Raw genomic sequence first — 26,170 nt, forward strand, 5'->3', positions numbered from 1 at the left:
TGGTGTGAGTTCTATGACTAGAAGACATGCTATAGCTAAAGCCTGGCTGTTTTCTTGGAAGAAGCAAGACTCAATTCTGCCATGTGGACAACTCAGTGTGGAACCAGCAATATTGAAAAAGCCCTATTAAAATATGCAGCATCTTCTCCTAACCTCTGTGGCTACCCTTTTTATCAAAGGTTTCTGGGCCTTGACTACAACAAGGAGGGTATGCAGTATGTGTGCGTTCTCTTGTTTCCAAACCACAAACTCCCTGACATGCAGCAGACAGTCAGTACGGCTCTGGTCCCAAAGCGGAGAATTAGAGTGAGTTAAATGACACCGGAGTGAGGGATAAGCACAAGACCACGCCGTGGAGTCCATAACAAGACATTTGAATTCTATTCTGAAGAATAGGAAAACAGTGGAAACTTTTTAGAAGGGCACATGATCTGACTTTTGCTTTATTCAGACAGCCGTTCTGCTATGCCTAAAGTGGGGTAGAGAGAGGCATGGAGATCAGTGAGGGACACAGGTGAAGTGGGCCAGGCAAGAGACCAGTGGCAAAGACCAGGGTGGAGGCAATGAGTGCACAGAAGTGGGTACTTTGACTCATATTTGACACAATCAGTGAACAACTGATATGGAAGAGGGGAATGGAGAACAAGTTCTAGGGCTTTTGCTTGAATGTCTGAATAAGTAACAGTGCCATTTACTGAAATGATGAAGGATGTTGAATAGAGGCAAAGTTGGTGAGACAAAATTTTCACTTTAAGCCATATTAGGTTGGTGAATCTGTAAAATGTCCAGTTTGTGCCACACAGTTTGCTGTAAGAATCTAGAGCTCATAAGACAGATAGAGATAAGGACATGAACCATAGGGTTCTCAAGAAATAGATGGTATGAAGGAAAGATGCTTCACAGCAGGTATTTGGTGTAGCAGCTAAGGTGTCACTTGGGATGCCCACATCCCATTTCAGATTGTCTGGATCCCTGATCTACTTCCTGATCCAGCTTCCTGATAATGCACAGTACTTGGGTCCCTGTAATCCACATGAGATATCTGGATTGAGTTCCAGGCTTCTGGCTTTGGCCTGGCCCAGCTCTAGCTGTTTTAGGCATTAAGGAAGTAAACCAGAGGTAGAAGAGCTCTCTCTTTCTCAGGTGTGTGTGTGTGTGTGCACTCTCGCTCTCTCACTCTTGCTCTCACTCAATCTATCTTTCAAATAAAAATTGTTAAAATAATAGATTTCAAAATTATCCTACTGGAAATAAATGTATTTTTCTCAAACAAACCTATAATAAAAAAAAAAACCAAGATAGAGGTCCTTAACGGCTTCTGACCAGAACTTGGCTTTATGAATTTACATAGAAGAGAATGAAATTAGTGAGATCATTAGCTGTGTTGGTGGGCACATGACAGATTAGGTGCAGAAATCCAGTCTCCTACGAGACATTCTTCTTTTTTAAAAAAGATTATTGATGGCTTACACAGTATGGCCGGCGACATTAGCTAGCGCTCGCTCAACTCTCTCTAACGGGGAAGCAGCGGACTACAAGAGACTGAACTGTATCTGCCTCTTTTTTCCAACAGACTCACGTTCAACTTGCGCTCATAAAAAAAAAAAAAAAGCCGCGAAAAATTTTATTAATCCTTTTTTTAAAAAAAGTTAATATAAAATATAGCAAAAAAAAAAAAAAAAAAGGAACCTGAACTTTACTAACACAGCTGGAACAATCCGCAGCGGCGGCGGCGGCGGCGGGAGAAGAGATTTAATTTAGTTGATTTTCTGTGGTTGTTGGTTGTTCGCTAGTCTCACGGTGATGGAAGCTGCACATTTTTTCGAAGGGACCGAGAAGTTGCTGGAGGTTTGGCTCTCCCGGCAGCAACCCGACGCCAACCAAGGATCTGGGGATCTTCGTACTATCCCGAGATCTGAGTGGAACATACTTTTGAAGGATGTGCAATGTTCAATCATAAGTGTGACAAAAACTGACAAGCAGGAAGCTTATGTACTCAGTGAGAGTAGCATGTTTGTCTCCAAGAGATGTTTCATTTTGAAGACATGTGGTACCACCCTCTTGCTGAAAGCGCTGGTTCCCCTGCTGAAGCTTGCTAGGGACTACAGTGGGTTTGACTCAATTCAAAGCTTCTTTTATTCTCGTAAGAATTTCATGAAGCCTTCTCACCAAGGGTACCCACACCGGAATTTCCAGGAAGAAATAGAGTTTCTTAATGCGATTTTCCCAAATGGAGCAGCATATTGTATGGGACGTATGAATTCTGACTGTTGGTACCTGTATACTCTGGATTTTCCAGAGAGTCGGGTAATCAGCCAGCCAGATCAAACCCTGGAGATTCTGATGAGTGAGCTTGACCCAGCAGTCATGGACCAGTTCTACATGAAAGATGGTGTTACTGCAAAGGACGTCACTCGTGAGAGTGGAATTCGTGACCTGATACCAGGTTCTGTCATTGATGCCACACTATTCAATCCTTGTGGGTATTCAATGAATGGAATGAAATCAGATGGAACTTATTGGACTATTCACATCACTCCGGAACCAGAATTTTCTTATGTTAGCTTTGAAACAAACTTAAGTCAGACCTCCTATGATGACCTGATCAGGAAAGTTGTGGAAGTCTTCAAGCCAGGAAAATTTGTGACCACCTTGTTTGTTAATCAGAGTTCTAAATGTCGCACAGTGCTTTCTTCGCCCCAGAAGATTGAAGGCTTTAAACGTCTTGATTGCCAGAGTGCTATGTTCAACGATTACAATTTTGTTTTTGCCAGTTTTGCTAAGAAGCAGCAACAACAGCAGAGTTGATTAAGAAACATGAAGAAAAAACGCAAAAAGAGAACACACATAGAAGGTGGTGGCCGCTTTCTAGATGTTGACACTGGGGGCCGTGTTTTCCGTAACCACCACTCTGTAGTTGCACAGAGCCCTAGATGTAATAATAGTGGAATCATTTTGAATTGTATGCATTATTATATCAAGGAGTTAGATATCTTGCATGAATGCTCTCTTCTGTGTTTAGGTATTCTATGCCACTCTTGCTGTGAAATTGAAGTGCATGTAGAAAAAAACTTTTACTATATGAAACTTTACAACACTTGTGAAAACAATTCAATTTGGTTTATGCGCAGTATAATATTTCTGCAGGTATCGTCCAAAATTCCCCACAGACAAGGCTTTCGTCCTCATTAGGTGTTGGCCTCAGCCTAACCATCTGGGACTGTTCTATGGCTGCCAGGATTTTATGTCCAGTTACCTCCACTTTCTAGAACATATTCTCTACTAATGTTATGGAAACCAATTTCTACTTCATACAGATGTTTTTTTGCAACAGCAATTAAAGTTTTTCTTCATGAGTTGATTCCTCTTAAGAAAATGATTGCAGTTACTCATTTTGTGTATTTCTATTTTAACATTATTGCTCCTTGCATTTGTATTTTAATTGATTTCTTCCCTCACCATGGTGTCTGCCCTAAACCCCCCAAATAAAGCAATACACTGTCAAAAAAAAAAAGATTATTTATTCGAAAGTCAGAGTTACACAGAGAGAGGAGAGGCAGAGAGAGAGGTCTTCCATCCACTGGTTCACTCCCTGGTTGGCCGCAATGGCTGGAGCTGTGCCGATCCAAAGCCAGGAGCCAGGAGTTTCTTCTGGGTCTCCCACGCAGGTGCGGGGGCCCAAAGTCTTGGGCCATCTTCTACTGCTTTCCCAGGCCATAGCAGAGAGCTGGATTGGAAGTGGAGCAGCCAGGTCTCAAACCGGTGGTGCCTATATGGGATGCCAGCGCTTCAGGCCAGGGCGTTAACCCGCTGCGCCACAGCGCCAACCCCTACCAGACATATTATACAGTTTCTTATTATACATATAAAGTGAATAAAGGCAATTCCCCACAACAAGTATGTAAAACAATCTTTGCAAGAATCATAGCCTTGGGGTTAAAGATTATATTTCTTACCTGATTAAAATAAACCTCTATAGTAAAGAAGGGAAATATTCCAGGCGATTTCTTTACCTTCTTAGCAAACAAACCAGCCAGAAATTCAATTTCACAATGAGACAGCAAGTATATAGGGATCTAACCTTATCAGGACTTTCCACTGACACCCTGCCCTTTGTGGTAACTGTTAACAGTCTTCAACCTGTCCCCTATCTTTGGAGTAAAGAATAAAGAATATCTTGGTGCTTTGCATTCTCAAAGACACCTGTATCATCAGTCTTACTTCCTCTCAAGATATCTCATTAAATACCATTCCTCATTAAATCCCATGTCCTACAGGGCAGGCATTTGGCCTAGCAGTCAAGATGCCACTTAAGATGTCTATGTCCCATGTTAGAGTGCCAATGTTCAGTGCCTTGCTCCAGTTCCTGATGTCAGCTTCCTGCCAGTGCAGATCCTGGGAGGTACCAGGTGAAGGTTCTAGTAGTTGGATCCCTGACATCTACACGGAGGACCTGGATTGAGCTCCCAGCTCCCAGTTTCAGCCAAGTCCAGCTCCAGACACTGCAGGCATTTACGGAGTAAACCAGCAGTTGGGAGCACTTGTACATGCACACTCATGTGCTCTCTCTAATAAATAATTAAAAATAAATGCCATAGTCTATAATTTCAACTACAGTGTTAGGTTGACCCAAAGTGCTTTGGGTTCCAATGGTCTTCTCTGTTCACAACGCCTTCGCAGAAATCACCTTGAGGACAAGCATAGTCCTGGAAGAGAAGAAAGCCTGCAGTTGAGCACTGAGGAACTCCAACGGCACAGGCCACATGGGGTGGGGATGATACCATGAGCAAGACTGAGAGGAGTGAGTAGGAGGCATAGCAGGAAAACGCAACGTCATCAAAGCCATCAAGGGCACTTGCTGCTTTTGCTGCCCTGAATTTAGAGCCCTCCTTGTGATAACAAAATTCTAAATGAGTATTAGCAGAACCACCCTTCCCTCCCTCAACCCCACCCCTTACATCCTAGGGGTGGAAGATTCATCTAAGGTCTTGGACAATCAATCCTTTCCATCCCCCTTTGCACATTGTTTGCTTTAAGGATGGACACAAAGCCTAGGAAAAGATAATAGAACAAGTCAGTACCAATCCAAAGACTTTGTGGCTGGGGTAAAATGTTTCTTGCTGGTTTGCACATCAGTAAATCAAAGAGTAGATTCTACGGCAACCATCTTGTCACAGGCAGGGAAGAATAGAGTTCTGTGAGAATGGGAAAGTGGAGCCAAGGAAGAAACAAATGTCACTCCTGAACTACCATAAGTGTTCCTTCGCCAGACCACACCCAAAGCCAGCCTCACCAGGACCATTTAATCACATGAACCAGGAACCTTTGACAGGGGTCTGTCTCAACAGCAAGGAAGTTCTAACAAATGAAGCAGGCAAAAGACGAGATTGTCTCAAGGAGTGCGCAACTGTGCATATGCTGATCAGAGGCCCACGCTGAGTCACCAAAGTTTCTGCAAAATTCAGCAACGTGGGGTCCTCATGGAGCCTGCACAAGATCAGTGGCAGCATGACTGGGGCTGCGAAATCTGACATGCATGTTGTGGGGAACACTCTCCATACATGGGGATCATCAGTCATGATCACTCATCGACACTGTGGAAGAGAAGGAGCCTTGCACAGAGAACCAGAGCCACTTTGGCTCTTGGCATTATTCTCACTGTTGACCAAAGACCCAAGTTATGGGCTTCCAGGAGAGTATCCCAGATCTTTTGATCCTAAAAGGCAAAGGTCAAAGGTTTCACGCTCATCCTTAGCAGAGCCCCTTCTGAGGAGGGTTGTTCTTTGTGTTCACACCCTGACCCAGGCCTGTGCAATTTTTGCTCTGGCTATGAAGTGAAACATACACAAAAGGTCGCAGCCATTAAAATGCATCTATCTTATTTAGCTCAGTTGGGAGCAGAATAAGAGAGGTTAATTTTTCAACAGGGTAACATACCGTATATATCAGCACTAACAATGAGGTTTTTATTTCCCTGAGTCAGCTTTTAAAATAATGTTGACTTTTATGGTCAATACATTATAGATCACCATATTTATGTCAGAACATATTGGCATGGAAATAAATCAATGAAAATATTAATACATGAGCCATGTGTTTAAATGAAACCCCTTGCAACTCCACACCTTCCCCTCATATTTCACTGTAGGATTTTCAAGGAACCCACCTCTGACATCTTCTACTGAATGTGAAATCAAGGCCTATTTTCATTCTCTAGGACTACTGTTTGTAATCCATCTTATATATAACCAAGTTCAAAAATATCCACTTTGTCCTTTTACCATAAACACACATAACTGCATTCCATCATTAACAGGACTGTCAATTCAAATTTATGGGCTAAGCATGAACAAAATATCTCAAAGTCAAAGTTCTGACTGATGTATTATTAAAAAACGGAACTCTGGATGGGAGGCCAGCTTCAAAAATTATATTGTGGTCCAGATTTGTTTTATGAGAAATTTCTCTCATAAGTGTGTTTTAGAAAACAAGTGCATAACTTAGACACTATTAAAGAGAAATGGGGTGAGAAAGAAAATCTGTTCCCTTAACTGTGTCTTCTCATGCATGTGCTCCTCTGCACACATAGGACATGCCAGGCGCCAGCTGCTCACAGCCCCCTTCTGTTTATTAAAGACCCTGCAGATGCAGCAATGCTAAATGTCTACCCACCAAGTGTAGGCCGGCTCATAACTCCATGGGCCCCATCACACCATATATGCTAGCCATAATAAAAGAGGCCACACAGCCAACCAATGTGTGTAACCCATAGCATGTGACGGGCGTGTCACTGTCCTACCCAAATAGGAATAAGGGTGGACCAATCAAAATGCCTTGGTAAAACTTCTTGGCTCTATGTTCAGAATTAACCATGTACAACAGGGGCAGCAGCCAGAAGATGCCCAGAGGGAAGAAGGGAGTTTGCAGAAGGAAGTAGGATGTGGAAAGTGAATAGAGGGAAGCAATGGAGGAGAGAAATACAGCAACCAAAGAGGGGTAAAGACATCTGTCGGTAGCAGCAGAAGGAAGTCACTTGAGGTAGTCCTAAGCCCCTCTCAGCCTTGCATGTAATTCATCACCAAGTCATGTTCATTTACCTCCTACAGATCCATTGAATCTGCCCATTCCTCATCTCTCTCCCAAAGTAACAGCCTCCTGACTTATTTCCCAAGGCACCCCACTCTCTACTCTCCAAATAGCAGAGTGATCTTCTCAAAATGCAAATCAGATCACATTTGTCTAAGTTTCTTATACAGCCACATGAGTACACACTCACAGCTAGTGAGACACACACAGAAACGTCAAACCCTATAGTGGAACAAAATCAACCGGATCAAAGGGGGAAAGGCTTTTATATGCTAATACAGAAGATATCTATATTGTTTATCGATTTCTAATCTATATTCAGGTAGGAAAGATTTTAAGCCAGATACAAAAATCATGAACCATAAAAGAAAACCTGGTAAGACGGCCCCATCCTCTCTCCTTTCCAATGCTTTGGGTGTCCAGAGCCACTGTGGATCCTTCCCAACACCACCCACCCTCACCCCAGCAACTCCCTAGCAACTGGCACCTTCCAAGTATGGACAGGGACAAGCTTGTTATGGGGTAATCACCATTGCCAGGGAACTGTGAGGGGCACTGGCTGCCTGAGGGTGAGATGGGATGGGAAGAGAGGTCCTGAGATAGCAGTCTTTTGTTCATGCATTGGGCAACTTTGTTGTGACTATGAGTGCCCCAGGCTCTGCCATTGATCTCCTCCCCTGCCCCAAGTCAACCAGCCTCTACGCTTCTTCACAGGCAATGCACAAGGAAAGACTCAGTCTCAATGCTTTTAAGATCTTTGATGCCAAGTGAAAGGAAAAGGTAAAAGGTTTCTTCACAATCTGCTTTCAGGCTTGGAAGTCCAGAGGCCGTGATGGGCTTCAGCAGCCACAGGACAGTATCCTTGTGCTTACTTTCAGTGCATCATTAACTGAAGTTTAAAAATCTGATTTCAGAGTCTGTTTGGGAGGATCACACATTTGGACAGATGGACTAACACGAGTAGGAGAGTAATTATTTTTCCAGACAGACTAACATCAGTTTCAGAACCTACTTTGTTGTGACAACGCAAAGTTTCCCAATCACTGCCGTGTTTAGACAGTGTTGAAGCTGCCAATTATGTCAGATCCTTGTCAACAGAAAACAGAAATGTGCAAGCTGCTATAGAAATTAATTATTGAAATTAAGTATTTGCTGTATTTGGACAGTCTTCTACATTATTTAAGGAATCCAATTTGCTTGCATTGTGGAAGAAAAATAAAAGCCCTCGGGCTCCCATATTTCAGGACAATCCAAGCACAGAAGAGGGGTCCAGGAACAGAGCAGGCCTACACTGTGAAAATCTAACACAGAACCAGTAGAACACTAACACTGTCACCAGAGAAAGGAGCCGTGGAAACCGTGGGGTTCTTGTCTTCACACAAGAAAGAATCCAGGCATGAGACACAGAGTAAAGTACTAAGGTTTTGTTGGGGATGGGGCATCCGTCAGAATGGAAGGGACGGATAGAGAGCGCCCAGTCACTCAGCCAGGGGGAGAGCGAGGTTACAGGGTTGAATGGAGAGAACACACCTGGGCAGGCAAGGCGGGCGGCTCAGCAGAGAGCAGAGCCTAGGTCTTGGTCTTGTTTGGACTCCCCTTTTTTAAGGCAGTCTCTTTTCCCCCTCCCCCTTCTCCTCCAGGACAAAGGATGAGGAGCTCTGGTGAAAGGGTTTGTTGGGTGAAAACTAGCAAATTCCTTCCCACATTTGCTGGCAGCTGGGTAGAGTGGAGGGGCTTCCCTTAGGGCGGCTGTGAAGGTTTTATTGCCCCTTGTTATCAGGTCGGGTAACCCAGTTAGTGCAGAGGAGAGAATTCTCCTGGGAGCTTTCCCTGCAGGCACCACCTGGAAGTCACCAGGGTCTGAGCAGGACTTTAAAGTGCAAAATGTCCGGCTTCTGGGGCTTCCAAAGCGGATGCTGGTTTCTTCAGACCCTTGTCACACACGCATTGGCTCATTTTTAACTTCCTACCTAACATCAGCCTCTCTTATCTGGAGACTCAATGTGTATTTTAAAACTGGGTAGAGGGCTATCATGTGGAACTCAATTTTGGCAAATTTTTTTTCAGTTCTCAATACAGTATACCCTCCTTATCCTTGGGGAATATGTCCCAAGGCCTCCACTGAAACCAGATAGTACCAAACCCTATATACCATGTTTTTTCCTATATGTACATGCCTCTGATAAAGTTTATAAACTAGGCACAATGCAATAATAACCAATAATGAAATTAACAGTTACAATATACCCTAATAAAAGCTTACACCTGGAGTTTAAGTAAAATAAGGATAACTTGACAACTATCTTCCTAAAGTTGTACCTATGAAATTTGCATTCATTAAGATTTTATTAAAAAAACAAAATGTGGCTGGCGCCATGGCTTAACAGGCTAATCCTCTGCCTTGCGGCGCCAGCACACCAGGTTCTAGTCCCGGTTGGGGTGCCAGATTCTATCCCGGTTGCCCCTCTTCCAGGCCAGCTCTCTGCTATGGCCCAGGAAGGCAGTGGAGGATGGCCCAAGTGCTTGGGCCCTGCACCCGCATGGGAGACCGGGAGAAGCACCTGGCTCCTGCCTTCGGATCAGCACGATGCGCAGGCTGCAGTGGCCATTGGAGGGTGAACCAACGGCAAAAAGGAAGACCTTTCTCTCTGTCTCTCTCTCTCACTATCCACTCTGCCTGTCTCAAAAAAATAAAAATAAAAAATAAAATAAAATGTAAAAACAAAATTAGAAAAGGACAACTTGGACACAAGCACTGAGTTATTGTGACAGTCAGTCTGAAAACCAAGATGGCTGCCAGCTGACAGGTAGGTAGCATACTCTGTGTATTCCCTGGACAAGGCTAGGATTCACAACCCAGGAAGGACAGAGAGGGACACTGACTTCATCATGCTACACAGACCAGTGTATAATTTAAAACTTGAGTTGTTTCTGAAAATTTTAATTTAATATTTTCAGACCATAGTTAACTATGGGTAATTTAGACCACAGTAAGTGAAACTGAAGACAAGAGAGGACTACTGTATTCTGTTATCTCTTTGCCATTGCCTCGCAATGTGGCTTCGAAGCCAGGTTAGGTCATCTATAACAAGGATACTACATCTGTGATTTGAGGGGTGAGTTACTATTTCATTTCCGTATCTTTCTTTGGGGGGCGGGGTGGTGATGAAGATGAGGAGTAGTGGTGAAGGGACAGGGAGATTAAAAAAAAAAAAAAAGATGCCCAGGAAATCTGAGAATTTCCTGAGTCTGCTTTGTAAAAGCAACACGGGTGTCCCCAAACCACAGACATGACCCCCACTTACGCTCTGCACTTGCTTCGTCAGCTGCCTACATCACGTGGTCTTTATGTAGAATCCTCAGGCAGGTTCGGCTGGCAAACTCCACTTCATCGCGGAAACCTAACAAGGTAACTGTAGGGGGCACACCAATAGGAGAAGGCTCAGGGATTAGGATTTTTTTTTTCTCTACGTCCTTAGTGAATGCTACTTCACCCACAGCTGCTATGCCAGGATGAAAGCGCAACTCCAATTCCAGCTTCTATGGGGATGGCATAGAGGGGGTTGTAACCTGTCTGTTGGTCTTCATTGCCACCCGGTGGTCAGTCATTCAAATAACACCAAATTATTCTTTGATTTGAAACATTTTAGGAAATTCAAAGTAAACCACCTGCTACTTTAATCCACCACCTAATTAAATGTACCTGGGGACCCCATTTAAAGAAACCCATTAAAAATCAAATAATTGTGCTGTGACATGTATAAGCCCTTAGTTCTGTTACCAGAGAAATGCAAGGTTCTTCACGCAAGAAAGAATTCAGGCGTGAGACAGAGTAGTGGAAAGTAAAAGTAGCAAAGTTTATTAGGGAAGGGACATCCGTAAGAACGGATGGGCACCTCTCCAGGCAGGACCTCGGAGAGAGAGTGCAGTCGCTCTGACTGGGGGGGGGGGGGGGGGGGGGTGGCGAGGTTACATGGTTGAGTGGAGAGAGATTACACCTGGCCAGGCAGGTGGGCGGCTCAGCATAGAGGCAGAGGGCTGAGCATGCTGTCCGGTTGAGGCTGGGGGGGGGGGGGGGGGTTAAGGAGATGGGTCTTGCTTTCCCATCTCTGCTCCTCTTGGAACAAAGGGCTTTTTGGGTGTAAATAGAAAAACTTCTATCTGAGTTTTCCCCTGAAGGTATCAGACAGGAGGAAGGCTAGCTGGCACCATCCTGAGTTTAGAGGAAGGGTGAGCAAGATCCCCTGGAGAGTGGGGATCCAGAGCAGGGTAATTCTGGGAGATTGTGGAAGATTTGTCAGGCAGAAGGGGTGGACCCCCACCTGGCAGGTTATCAGGTAGAAGGGGGCAGGGCAGGATGCAAATACCAGGCTGCCCATGAAACATCAGGATGGCTTTGAGATGCAGATGCATATGCTGGCCATTGTTACACACACATAAGCTCATATCTGACTTCCTACCTAACAGTTCATCTTTCTAAGAATTGTATAATCAAGTCTTTCACATACACAAAAAATAACTTTTACTGTGAGAGGGTGTTTATGAGACCCCACTAAATGGTTTCATTCATTCACAAAAGTTCTCCAGGGGCAAGCATTTGGCTCAGCAGCTAAGTCCCTGCTTGGGACACCCACATCCCCTGTGGGGCATCTGGTTCAAGACCACTCTACTCCATTGCCAATCCAGCTTCCCACTAAGGCACACCCTGGGAGGCAGGAGACGATGACAGTACTTAGGCCCTTGATACCCATATGGTAGACCCAGACTGGGTTCTTGGCTCCTGGCTTCACCCTGACCCAGCCCTGGCTGTGTGCTATTTGGGGAGTGAACCAGCAGATGGAAGATGTCTTTCAAATAAAAAATTAAAATATATTTTAAAAATTTTTTCCAGATACATATTAACTATTAAAATCAACTGTCAGATTTATATCAATGTCCTCCCATGGCCAAGAGGATGTGCTGACATCAATAATAAGGATTAATGAAATCCGCATGATGTCATCAACCTCAATATTTCCTTGCTCCGAGTTAGGACAAGGGCTTCACCCTAACTTGGCCTCTCCCTGCCTCGGGCGCAGAGGCCACGCTGCTACTATCTTCCTCAGCACAGCTGTGTTAGCCAGGCCTCCGCAGAGAGCAAACCACTAAGGAGGCAGGTGGGGTGTTATTATGGGAATTGGCATCTGCGGTGTCTCTGGAGAGCCAGGGGAGCAGGTTGGTTCCCTCAGGCTGAATCTGAAATCCTGAGAATCCTGGGGGCTGCAGGTGCCAGTCCCGGAGTCTGGAGTTCTGCTGTCCCAGCACAGGAGAGGCTATGTCTCGGCTCCACTGGAGGGCCAATTCGCCTTTCTATTCCTTCTCAGTCTGTCCTTGCCTGGGCGGTTTGGATGGTGCCCACCCACTCTAGGTGAGGGGGCGGATCTCCTTCACTGAGCCACTGCCCCCAGTGCCCATCTCTCCTGGATACACCTCAGGAATGCTCTGCCATCTGTCTGTGTATCCCCAACCCAGGCCAAGTCAACACCTCAGAGGAACCAGCACAGCTCTGTCCTGCTCGTGGTGACATCAATAACGCTGAGTCTCCTGCCATCCCCGTAGTGTGCTCTGCCCTTCTGCCCCCTTGCAGGGGTCATTGCCCCTACCCCACACCCCAGACCGTTTTCTGCTTAGTAAGCTCCCGATTGTTCTTCCAAGCTGTTCCAAAGTCACCCCTTCTAAGACGCCTTCATTCACTCCGCCCAGGCGAGAGCTGGGAATATGGTGCTAATTTCAGAGAATGTTGTTGACTACCCCTCACATCATTGCAATCAGCAGCATCCACCCCAGTCTGCCCTGCCAGACCATGAGATCCTGGCGGGCTAGGGTTGTGTCTTACTCCCTCCGTATCCCCAGGGCCTCACTCGACACACGTTTGTTAATTGGCAGAATGAATGAAATCTGTGTTCCTTTTATTGCAAGTAAATTTCAATATGGTATTTTACAGCCAACAATTTCTCCTAAAACTACCCACCTTCCACTTTTCTCTCTTCCCTTGTTTTACCTTGTCTTTCTAAACACTTGGTCCCTAAAATCAAACCCTAGAATTCAACGTCTTTCAATTCCCATGGACCCCATGCGGGTGGGCATGCTGGCTTTCCTAATGCCACAGGAATCTTCAAGCTCTACGCACACCTTCCGCTGCAACTGAGGCCCACCTGGTGGAACTGCTTTCTCAGCAGGGATGGAAATAAAGAAGCTGCACCTGGCTTCATGGCTCAGCTTTGTTTTCTTGTGTGGTCAGGATGCTGAGATGATTAATAAGCAAATCAGCCCCGGTATTCAAATATGCAACTCATAAATCTGCAGAGACACAAATCCCAGCCTTCCAGTGGAGCCTGTAGGCAAAGTCTCTGCTTTCCCTAATCCTCCCAAGGCCCTCCAGAGGATGATTTTCTATTCCATCATGGTCTGTGTGGTTAGGCACAGGCTGTGAGCAGCACCACCCTTGGGAACACACCAGCTTCTGCAGCTGGAATCTCTCTCCTGAGAGACTTCCTGGCCCTATGCAAAGGATTCCAACAACAGCAGTTATTTACAGAGCTGTGTTCTCTTCAAATGACAGCAGCATTTTCCCACTATCCTGTGTACTTGACCTTCCTATCACAACCCAGCTGAAAGCAAGAGCACACACGTCAAGGCAAGGCGGCCCTTCGGACCCGGTAAGTCTACAAGCCGCCCTATCCTTGGGTTTAACGTTTTTCCTGGGAGTTGTCTCTCTTAAACAATGATGCTAACTAGACTTTGAGAGCCCAGAGTTGCATGCCAGGTCAAGGCAGAGGCTAACACCCGGCTGGAGTCATGACACTAGGCTGTCTATTTTGTTCCCTCCCAGGGGAAGAAGTGAGAGCTGTGGCAGAGCTCCGCTCCTCCGCAGAGCCTTCCGAGAGACGGAGAAATTGGACATGAATGCCTCCAAGGAAGAAAGTGTCTGCCATTTCTCAGAGAACAAACTCTACCTCTCCCTGACCTACAGTGTGGTATTTGTCCTAGGGTTGCCCTTGAATGGCACTGTCTTGTGGTCCTCCTGGCGGCAAACCAAGCGCTGGAGCTGTGCCACCATCTACTTGGTGAACCTGATGGTGGCCGACCTGCTCTTTGTGCTAACCCTGCCCTTCTTAATCATCACCTACTTCCTGCATGACAGCTGGATCTTTGGGGAGCTGCTCTGCAGGCTGGTGAGATTCCTGTTCTATGCCAACCTCTATGGAAGCATCCTGCTGCTGACCTGCATCTCTGTTCACCGCTTCCTAGGTGTGTGCCACCCGCTGCGTTCAATGCCCTACCGGACCCACCGGCATGCCTGGTTGGGTGCTGTCACCACATGGGCCCTGGTGTTCCTCCAAGTGCTGCCCACACTGGTCTTCTCCCAAACGGCCTATATCGAAGGCCAGGTGATCTGCTATGATACGACCAGCCCAGAGAACTTTGATCAGTTTTTTGCCTATGCCATGGCTCTGACCTTGTCTGGCTTTGTCTTCCCCTCCTTGGTCATTTTGCTATGCTACTCGCTGATGGTCAGGAGCCTGACCAGGTCAGAGGAGAGCCTCACAAGGGCAGGCCAGGCAGCCCAGGCCAAGTCCATCAGGACCATCCTGCTCATATGCGGCCTCTTTGCCCTCTGTTTTGTGCCCTTCCATGTTGCCCGCACCTTCTACCTCATTGTCAGCTTCCTGACTGCCCAGGACTGCCAGCTCATAAAGGCAGCCAGCATGGCCTACAAGATGTGGAGGCCTCTGCTGAGCATGAGCACCTGCCTCAACCCCATCCTGTACTTCCTGTTGGGGAGCAGTAACAGAGTCAGGCTTCTCCAGAAACTGAGGCAGAACAAAGTGGCTGAGCAGCCAGCCGCAGGCAAGGGAGAGATGTCCCGGGGTGGGCAGATCTGGGTGCTGCCAAAGTGAAGTTTGGGGAAAACAGGCCCAACCATGTTGATGATGATTGGCTTGTACAAACGGAGTGCTAGCAACAGATTCTCAGGGCTTCCTGCAAGTGTCAACTGGAAAGGATTTAATATTGATGCTAAGAGAGCTTAAAGTGAGAATATGAAGGGAGCTACCAACACAAAGGAAAACTTCATTTATCAAAGGTGACATGGATCTCTTGTCACTCGCCTCTCAGCTCAAATATCACCCTCTCAGAACCACTTCTGCCTGCCCTAGCTAAGGCTGACCTCTCTCCCCATAACGCAATCATTCTTATTTCCCTAACTACCATGTTATCATGTATTACTACCTGGACTAGTTAATGCACTTATTCATTTGTGATCTACATCTTCCCACCGGAATACAGGCTGACTATGACAGGGACGCCATCCTATCACTGAACCCCTAACACCATCCTTCACAGCAGGGTCTCCCCAGCAGGGCCTGGCACATGGCAAGTGCAAAAGAAATGTAGGCTCTAGTCATGAATAACGAACCCGTGAATGGACGGATGAGTTAGCGAAGCCCCGTGGTGGGAGCACTTCGTGCGGAGTAACGTTTAATCTTCACAATAGCCCTTAGAGGTGAGTGCAATTGTTAGCCCCATTTATAGTGAAGGAGACTGAAGCACACACCTCTAAACACCTCACTGAAGCTCAGCCACCTGAGGATGCCCAGAACATAGCGCTGAGTGGAAGCTTTGAAGCCAAGCAGTGCCTCTGAGGCACATGCTCCTGAGCTTGAAGCAAGTGGGTCTCATCCACACAGCGGCCAAGCACCAGCCAAGTCCTCCCTTGTCACTTTACCTCCGTGGCTCGCTTAGCCACACAGGTGCCTATCTGCAGACCCACTGACACACCCTGGGGGCTCCTTGACTACATTTCGTAATCAGGGAAAAGTGCTGCAGGATAAGGTGAAAGATGCATGAGAAAGGAGGCCCCTTATTTTTATTTAGGTCCGCTGTCTCCCTTTGTGACCTGGAAAAGCTTTCCTAAGTCATAATGATGTCTACTCCCTAAAAGAAAATTTTAAAGAACTATTTATGGGGGCCGGCTCTGTGGCGTAGCGGGTAAAGCCGCTGCCTGCAGTACCAGCTTTCCATATGGGTGCCAGTTCAAGTCCTGGCTGCTCCACTTCCAATCCAGCACTCTGCTTAGCCTGGGAAAGCAGTAGAAGATGGCCCAAGTCCTTGGACCCCTGTACCCATGTTGGAGACCCAGAAGAAGCTCCTGGCTCCTGGCTTTGGATTGGCACAGCTCCAGCCATTGTGGCCATTTGGGGAGTGAACCAGCAGATGGAAGACATCTCTCTGCCTCTCTTTCTCTCTATGTATAACTCTTTCAAATAAATAAATAAATATTTTAAAAAAAGAACTATTTATGGGCCAGCTTTGTGGCACAGTGCATTAAGCTGCTGCTTGTGCTTGTGAAGCCTACATCCCTTATCGGAATTCAAGTCCTGACTGCTCCACTTCCAGTCAAGCTTCCCACATAGGATGGGAAGTAGCAGGTAATGGCCCAAATGCTTGGACCCCTGCCACCCACATGGGAGATCAGGATGGAGTTTCTGCCTCCAAGCTGCAGCCTGGACCATCCCTGGAAGACCTCTCCCGATCCCTCTCCTTCTCTCTCCCCCTCCCCCTCCCTCTCCCCCTCCCTCTCCCTCTCCCTCTCCCCCTCTCCCTCTCCCTCTCCCCTCCCCCTCTCCCTCTCCCCCTCCCCCTCTCCCTCTCCTCACCTCTTCCCCCACCCGCTCCCCCTCTCTCCCCCTTTCCCTCTCCCCTCCCCCATCCCCTCCCCCTCCCCCTCCCTCTCTTTGCCTTTTGAATAAGTAAATAAATATATCTTTAGAAAAAGAATTATCTAGGCTGGCGCCATGGCTTAACAGGCTAATCCTCCACCTTGCGGTGCCAGCACACCGGGTTCTAGTCTCGGTTGGGGCGCCGGATTCTATCCCGGCTGCCCCTCTTCCAGGCCAGCTCTCTGCTATGGCCCAGGAAGGCAGTGGAGGATGGCCCAAGTGCTTGGGCCCTGCACCCGCATGGGAGACCAGGAGAAGCACCTGGCTCCTGGCTTCGGATCAGCACCGTGCGCCAGCCGCAGCACACTGGCCGCAGCGGCCATTGGAGGGTGAAGCAACGGTAAAGGAAGACTTTTCTCTCTGTCTCTCTCTCTCTCACTGTCCACTCTGCCTGTCAAAAAAAAAAAAATTACAGTTGTTCATGTTATATAGAGAGGCATTATGAATATAATTGTTTTAGAAATGTTGCTGTTGACAGAGTTGGAATCTGCTGTTATTCAAGCAATCTACAGTGTTTTATTTTTTACCAACTTAAACAGACCAGAACTGGAAGTGAAGAGCCCATCAATATTGCTATAAAACAAAGAAAGTTACTATATTTTCCAAGGACTTCTCAGATCTAAGCATATATTATCTAGTTCACTATAATCTCCCTATGAAGATAAGGTAGATAAATCGTTTTGTAAAACACCTCATTACTGTCCCACTCTATCTATAGGAAATGTATATGTCTAAATTACAAAATTTTATTCCAAAAGTACAGTTTATTGCTTTCAGGGCCACACAATAATTAGAACTAGATGAAGTGTTGCTTGGCAGAATTCCTCAGGATAATTGGCTTAATGACTAGGCAATGATGTTTTCTAATTAGCAGGTCAGCTGTTTCCACATAAATAAGTGTTTCTACAAAAGCTGAGAGAGCATAAAATGGTTTGCTCTTCTGAACATTGTCTCACCTCTCTTGCTTATGACATGAATTCCTGTCGCTTTCTTTGCATAACATACAGGGAAGTTTCAGCTTTACAAATCAATAAGGTTGGGGCTGGCACCATGGCTGACTTAGTTAATCCTCCGCCTGTGGCGCCAGCATCCCATTTGGGCGCTGGGTTCTAGTCCCAGCTGTTCCTCTTCCAGTCTAGCTCTCTGCTGTGGCCCGGGAAGGCAGTGGAGGATGGCCCAAATGCTTGGGCCCTGCACCCGCAAGCGAGACCAGGAGGAAGCATCTGGCTCCTGGCTTCGGATTGGCATAGTTCCAGCCGTAGCGGCCATTTTGGGGGTGAACCAACAGAAGGAAGACTTTTCTCTCTGTCTCTCTCTCTCACTGTCTAACTCTATCTGTCAAATAAAAAAAAAAAATAAGGTTTCACAGTACTGGACAACCGCTGAGCCAGGCTCCCCCAAAGTCCTGAGCCATCCTACAGCCCACCAGGCCACTACTTCTAATGCCTACCCTAGACATGGGAAGAAAACTATCTAGGGTCCTCAGGATGCACCCCCTTAATCTAAAAGCTTCCAGCCAATGCCTTCCTGCCTTTAAGTCTTGGCTAACTATGTGCTTGCAATTATTTCTCTGCTCTACCACATAAAGCTAATTTTGCTTCTCCTGTTGTTTTGACCTGCTTAGCAGCAAAGTAAAAGCAACCATATTTTACTTATTTCTGGGAAGTTTGGCTCAAAGAAGTTTAACTTAGTTGACATTGTGTCTTAGATATTTGGGGACAGTTACCTCAAGGTACCAGAGATAATTATTTCACTATTCCCTTTGGGGAAAGGGCCCATAAGTGCTGCCAGGCCCATTACAGCACAGTCCCAGGTAAGCACGGTCACCTACAGCTCTCCCTCCACAGCATGTAGGATTCACAGTTACCTGGACCCACCTTCTGGCACTCTGCATGTCCCCCAGACAAAGCCTCCACCTGCCTAGGTTCTCATCTCCAGCCCTCAGGGTCTACTTTGTTTTTTCAGATTTATACTTTATTGAGAAATGCTTTATATCCACTGAAATTCATCTTTTTCCTGTACAGCTCTGTGTTAACAAATGGCATTCAGGCAAATGTCACCACAGTCAAGATATAAGACATTCCCAATTACCCTAAAAATGCCTTGCGACCCTAACTGCTTAGCTGTAGCCCCGGGCCACCAGTGTTCTGTTCTCTGTCCCTGTAGTTCTGCCTTTTCCAAATGTCACGTAAATGGAAACTCGGCATGGGACCTGTAGAACCCGGCATCTTTCCGGGATCTGCTTTCTCCTGCTGCCTCTGATCCCAGCCTGCACTGCCGACTCACAGGCTGGCCGCCCCCGGAGTTGTCCAGTGGGCTCCTTTCCTGCTGAGATCTGCTTCACTCCCTCGTTATCTGTGTTCCAACTATTGAATTCAGCATCCTAGCAACATTCCCACCACAGTAGACCTAGGCAGTGAAGAGGAGGAGGATCAGAGCTCAGAAAAGCACTGCAGTGGTACGCACACAGAGATAGTGGATGGAAATTAGGTGGCATACATGGAACCGCAGCTTAATATAACTGAAAGGAAAGGAGAGAAATAAATGACTACTTAGACACTATTGGTAGGGAGATGTAACAAAAATGACTCTGAGATTCTGACCCAGAGGAATCAAAAGAACGATAAACTAGCCCAAGGTAGACCCTCAGTGGGTGAGGACAAACGGAGGGAGGAAGGGAAGAGGGACTGTGCACTGTGGTAAGTTCAGCTCCAGACAAGTTACACATGAGCTGCTGGAGAGACTTCAAATTGGAAATATATGAGTTCAGGGTCACCTTGGGCCCGAGCTCTGGGTTCAGAGTTGCCTGTGTAGATAGTCAGAGCTGCATTGGCAAATGGTTTCTCTAAGGGAGAAGTGAAGGAAAAGAACAGAACGGAAGACCTAGGATACACAGGAACCATACAGATTTTTGACCAAGAGTTAGGGATAGGAACAGCTGTGGGGTACAAAGCACTTGACATCAAATTAGTGAACAGGTTCTGGAGAGCAGGGAGTGGGCGTCTAGCACAGAAGTTAAGACACCCATGTCCCCAGGGTACCTGAGTTCAATACCCAGCTCCCACTCAATTCCACCTTCCTGCTGGTGTAACTATTGGTTGGCTCAAGTAGTTGAATCTCTGCAACCCACATGGAGGACCTGGACTGAGTTCCCAACTCCTGACTTTGGCCTGGCCCAGTTTCAGCTGTTCTGAGCATTTGAGTGAACCAGCAGATATGAGGTCAACCCCTCTTTCTCTCCATATGCCTAATAAATAGTTTTTCATTAAGAAAGGGAAAAAAGAGTAGTCAAGGGTGTTACATGGAAATAGATTAGTGAAACAGAATGAATAATTGTCTCTCAGCCAACAGCTCAAATGTCACCTCTTCCAAGAAGCTACCCCTGATCAGCCATCAGAAGACCCTCTCCCTCTTCTGAACCATCACGCATGTCTCTGTTAAGGAACATCTCCCCTTCTACCAACACAGTCATTTAAACCCTCTTGGCTCCCCACCTCCAGGATCCAGCAGAGGCTTGAACGACACGTACTCACTAAATCTTTGTGAAGTAGATGAATACACAGCAAACGATTCTCTTGTGTATGCTTTTCTGGAATGACTGCTAAACCCAATTTATGAATGTGTGCTCATAAAACGACATCAGCAGTTGTTCATTTGTTTTACCACCCACCAACTCCAATTCAAAGCAATTCCAGAACACACATTACCTGCATGCATTCTCACTTTTTCTTTTCAGCCCATATTTCAAAGACAATAAAAAGGCAGAAATTTTTTCACAACATCACTTGCAATTAAATGTAACCTGATCTTACAAAGTTATATATTCTCATTATCTTTTCTCTTATAGACGAAATACATCTCTTTAGTATTTCAATTTCCCAACTTTTTGTTTCATTGGGGTTTTTCTTAATATATCAACTACAAAGGTAATGGCTTCAAGAAAAATTCCATGATAAGAAGCAAAACTTACATTCTTTCAGCAAGCCTTAGCTGTGCATTTTTACAGTGGTTAAATCATGAACAAAACCCAAAAAGTGCTACTTCAAGGAAATTAAAGTATCACAGAGTCTGAGAATGTTCCACTCTGCAAGCAGAAGAGCACATTAACAGAGAGCCCTTTCTAAAGCATTAACCCGGCAAGCAAAGGAGCAGCCACTGAGGACTGCTTCTGCTCTCTTTTTTATAGCCTCGTTTCTTGCCAGGGTAGGCTACACTTTTTATTGCAGCTTCTACCTTCAGTTCATACTCCAAGTCATTAAACCTGGCTGCCGTCTGCCCTGCCATCACATCCCTTGGAAATTGTCCTCAACAATGCACCAATGACTCACCAGTTACAAGCCAAAGGTGCACTGTCAGCCCCACTCCTGCCTGACCTTCCACTGCATTTGCCACTGTCACCTACTACCCTGCCTGACCTTCTACTGCACCTCTTCCTGCTCACTACTATAGTTGGGCATGTCCCACCACTAGGTCCTTTGCACTCCTCTGTTCACCCCAAATACTTCTTGGCCAGCTCGTTGGCTCCCTGATGGCTCCCAGACTTCTCTCTAGGGCAGTCTTCTCTAACATTTCAAAGCCATGTTTCTGTCCATACAAGTCTGTTGGTCATTGCAAGCTTTTCTTCCCAAACCTACAGCTTCTCACCTGAGTTCTCACCAGTGAGATGTTACCATCATTCATACAAGCCAGAAATATGGGAAGTTACCCTTAATTCTGGTTTCTCCCCTATTTTATTTCCAGGAAATGACCACCTCCTGTTACTTGTAACTCTAGAACCTGTGCCCTCTTTCCATCCTCACTACCACTGCCTTGGTTCAGGAGCCATCATTCCCAGCTTCACTGCTCTGACCATTAAACACTTCTCCTGCCCCTAGATTTGCTCCCCTCAGTCCCCAACTCATTCCCTTTCTACTACTTCCAGGATCATCTTTCTAAAATGCAAATTATCAAAAAAAATTTTGATAATCCTGAAAATAAAAATCTTCTCAAAGCACAAAATTTTATGACCATAATCCCAAATATAGAATAAAAGACCTTTGACAATGTGCCTTGACGTTTTCAACCACTCCATTTTCATTAACAGGCTCTCCCACAACTAGCCCTGAAACCTTGCCTCCTCATTCTCACCCCCTCCTTCTCTGATTAAGGAACCATCCTACCCATGTTTTACCACGCAGCCCAAAGACCATCTCCACTGAGTCATGGACACATGCTGGGTTCTTGCTTAATCCTTATACCTTGCTTAATCCCCAGTCACTGTTGTACAATAGTCCTCAGTACACTGTACCAGTTACTTAATCACTGATTCTGTGCCTGTCTCCCCTCCCGTCAATGTGACCCACAAGGAAGGTAGGGCCCATTTTCCTTATCTCTAAATCACTAGCTCTGATAAAGAGCCTTAGGTTCCGTGAGGCCAGAGCAAATGATGACACAGAAGTCCACACACATCTTACACCAGTAAGCAAACATTGCATCATTACAAGCATCATCATTGTTCTTTATCCTCCACATTTCCTTGAATCATGATATCAAAGTAAGATGCAGCCCAATTTCATAGAATTAAAAGTGAACAATCAGGGACTGGCATTGTGGCACAGTGGGTTAAGCCACCATCTGCTATCCGACATCCTACGTGGGTGCTTGTTTGAGTCCCAGCTGCTCCACTTCTTATCCAGCTTCCTACAAATGCACCTGGGAAAGCAGTGGAAGACGGCCCAAATTCTTGGGCCCCTACACCCACGTGGGAAACCCGGAGGAAGTTCCTAGCCCCTGGCTTTGGCCTGGCCCAGCCCTAGCCACTGTGGTCATTTGCAGAGGGAACCAGTGGATGAAAGGTTCTCTCTGCCTCTGCCTCTCCTTCTCTGTAACTCATATTAATAAATACATCTTTTTAAAAAAGTAAAAAATTGGAGTCTATAAAATGACAACGGCAAACATTGTGGTGCAGCAAGTTAAGCTACTGTTCAAATCCCAGCTGTTGCAATTCCAATCCAGCTTCTTGCTAATACATATAGCGGATGGTCTCTAGTGCTTGAGCCTTGCCACCCACGTGGGAGACCAGGTCGAGTTTTGGGCTCCCCCTCCACCTGGCCCAGCCCTGGCTATTTCAGGCACTTGGGGAGTGAATCAGTGGATAGAAGACAACACTGTGCGTGTGTGTTGGGGAGTGGGGGGGTGCAGTGGTCCCTTCCTGTCAATCTTTCAAATACATAAATCTTTTTAAAAACATGACATTTAATATTATGATCATTAAAACCTCCATGTACTCAGTAACTAGAATAGGAAAGCATGTGCTGGAAATAAAACCTCCTAAGATAACCTAAGAAGGGAATGTAGACTATTAGAAGAGTATGTGATTAAAAGACAAACTATGTCTTTCCTTTGATTGTTCACTAAGAACTATGTTTTGCATCCTGATTGTGGTGGCTGTAACATAAAACTACATCTATTCAAATTTATACAATTGTGAAAAAAACCTGAAGTCATGGAAGACATCTTTAAATATCCACTGAACACTGCCTGTGCCCTTACTTCTCTGAACTCTCCCATCTCTCAAGCCTGGACTCCACCTCTAGGGACCCCATAAAACCCAGAGTGGACTGTGACCTTTCACACTCACTCCATTTCATGAGGGAGAACTCTAAAACCCTGGGATGCCCTGTCTCCAGGCCTACCTTCTCACACTTCCACATGCCCGGCACACCCTTCCTGCTAACACGGAGCCTTGCTCTCCCTCCAGCCCAATTCTCCACATCTCAGTTCTTGAGGCCTATGGTTGTCAACTCAAGTGCAGCCATCCATCTTCCTCCCACCTCACCTCACTCCATGACTGCCTGGCCATCTCTTGTCCACTTTACAGTGTGAAATCTGAGCTCTTCTGGAGCAGGGATAGAGGAGTTCCCCAGATTTCTTATTTACCTCTTCCCCAGGGTAAAGCCTGTTTCAAAGGGTTAAAAAGTGCCTGCACATTGTAAGATACTTAACTCTGAAATAATCAGCAGAGTTCCCTGGAAAACTGAAAAAGTCTCATTACTGGAGGGGGAGTATCATTAGCTCACAATTTCTGCTGTTTGGAAACTACCTACTAGGTCCTAGAAATTCTGGAGAGCACCCTTGTTGCCTCGCCAGGGTGCTTCGTTCACTTGCCAGGGTGCTCAGAGATGTGAATGCAATGCTGGAAGGCCTGGCTCGCCCCACCTGGTAACTAAACACACTGTACACAGAGATGTTTGTACACAATGCTTGAGGTCATGCACCAATGAACACACATCTGACATGTGACCATTAGCCATATCTTAGGCCTCATAAATATGTGACTAAGAGTGGTAGAAGGAACTGATGATCAGGAAATGGAAGCATGGAAAGCTGCCTACACTCAGCAAATCGTGGAAGACATGCACCAAAGGTGATCCGCGGCCGGCGCCATGGCTCAACAGGCTAATCCTCCGCCTTGCGGCGCCGGCACACCGGGTTCTAGTCCCGGTCGGGGCACCGATCCTGTCCCGGTTGCCCCTCTTCCAGGCCAGCTCTCTGCTGTGGCCAGGGAGTGCAGTGGAGGATGGCCCAAGTGTTTGGGCTCTGCACCCCATGGGAGACCAGGAGAAGCACCTGGCTCCTGCCATCGGAACAGCGCGGTGCGCCGGCCGCAGCGCGCTACCGCGGCGGCCATTGGAGGGTGAACCAACGGCAAAAGGAAGACCTTTCTCTCTGTCTCTCTCTCACTGTCCACTCTGCCTGTCAAAAAAAAAAAAAAAAAAAAAAAAAAGGTGATCCGCTTCAAGAAGACAAAATAACCCACTCATAAGTACATGGTAACCCCAAATGAAAATACTCTGAAGCCCCACTGACTTGATTACATCGATGATTTGCAGTCAAATGTGTGAAGGCAAAAAATTTCAGGCAGGGTAGCTGCCAAGAATTGGGACTGACAAAGATGCATTAAGAAAGACATGCATTCTGTCCCGGTTGCCCCTCTTCCAGGCCAGCTCTCTGCTATGGCCCGGGAAGGCAGTGGAGGATGACCCAAGTGCTTGGGCCCTGCCCCCGCATGGGAGACCAGGAGAAGCACCTGGCTTCTGGCTTCAGATCAGCGCAGTGCGCCGGCTGCAGCGCGCAGGCCGCAGCGGCCATTGAGGGGTGAACCAACTGAAAAGGAAGACCTCTCTCTGTCCACTCTGCCTGTCAAAAAATAAAAAGGAAAGACATGTGCACAGGAGGACATGACCGTATATACAACACACCCGAGCAGGATAAATGCTAAAAGTTTGTAAAACGCTTGGCTGCCTGGCCCGCATCATATCAGGGCTTGTTAGTATTTCTTACAAAACCTCAAAGTTTTCCCAACCATCTTCCAGCGCCAAGCTACTGCTCAGGGCCTACACCCAAACCCCCACTCTAATGCTCAAGAACATGCAAATGGGGCCGGCGCTGTGGCTCAACAGGCTAATCCTCCGCCTTGCGGCGCCGGCACACCGGGTTCTAGTCCCGGTCGGGGCACCGATCCTGTCCCGGGTGCCCCTCTTCCAGGCCAGCTCTCTGCTGTGGCCAGGGAGTACAGTGGAGGATGGCCCAAGTGCTTGGGCCCTGCACCCCATGGGAGACCAGGAGAAGCACCTGGCTCCTGCCATCGGAACAGCGCGGTGCGCCGGCCGCAGCGCCCTACCGCGGCGGCCATTGGAGGGTGAACCAACGGCTAAAGGAAGACCTTTCTCTCTGTCTCTCTCTCACTGTCCACTCTGCCTGTCAAAGAAAAAAAAATTAAAAAAATAAAAATAAAATAAAAAAAAAAGAACATGCAAATGAAAGAGGCCAAGGGTTTGCGGCTGAGGCTGAGGCAGTCTAGAAATACAGAGGTCGCGGGCAAGGTGGAGCTATTTTTTGCTACCATTAGGCACGATGACCAAAAATCAGTGCGCACTCTCATAATTTCCCATATTCATTACCCTAAGCTCCATCCTGTTTGTCTCCTATGACTCTCCTCAGACACAACTTTCTTCCTGCCAATGCAGTTATTCGCAGTCTTTGGAAAACACTACTTACTACCTTCCTCTCCTCCGAACTACCACATTCTTCTAAGAGCAGCCTGCAGACTTGCATCGAATTCTGTTGTGAGTTTTTAAAACATGCATCCATGATAGATGTTTATTGTGGGAAAATTAGAAAATATAAATAAGTCAAAAGAAAGTCATCAGTCATCACCCAGAGACAAAGGGGTACACATCCTTCAGGTACAGTTTGTGCTTGTACAAAATTGGCAGCACTAGAATCCTCTAGACAAAAATGGCATCCGTATTAATTATTCTACATTTGTATGTGCTTGAGCA

At 46.5% G+C, this 26,170-nt stretch overlaps 1 protein-coding gene and 1 pseudogene across 1 annotated transcript; both read left to right on the forward strand.

Annotated features, from left to right (window-relative positions):
- The first annotated feature begins 1,485 nt into the window (after nucleotides 1-1,485).
- On the forward strand, nucleotides 1,486-2,884 carry LOC133749118 (S-adenosylmethionine decarboxylase proenzyme-like). The gene has a single exon (XM_062178284.1). It carries the CDS (start codon nucleotides 1,804-1,806, stop codon nucleotides 2,806-2,808), a length of 1,005 nt encoding a protein of 334 aa, XP_062034268.1. The 5' UTR covers nucleotides 1,486-1,803; the 3' UTR covers nucleotides 2,809-2,884.
- On the forward strand, nucleotides 2,818-15,057 carry LOC133751643 (proteinase-activated receptor 4-like; annotated as a pseudogene).
- The last annotated feature ends 11,113 nt before the right edge of the window (nucleotides 15,058-26,170 follow it).

The sequence above is a fragment of the Lepus europaeus genome, chromosome 2, assembly GCF_033115175.1.
Source record: "Lepus europaeus isolate LE1 chromosome 2, mLepTim1.pri, whole genome shotgun sequence".
Taxonomy (NCBI): Eukaryota; Metazoa; Chordata; class Mammalia; order Lagomorpha; family Leporidae; genus Lepus; species Lepus europaeus.

Bases quoted from the DNA above. Each gene is read 5' to 3' on its own strand.
- LOC133749118 (XM_062178284.1), top strand. From the start codon at position 1,804: ATGGAAGCTGCACATTTTTTCGAAGGGACCGAGAAGTTGCTGGAGGTT.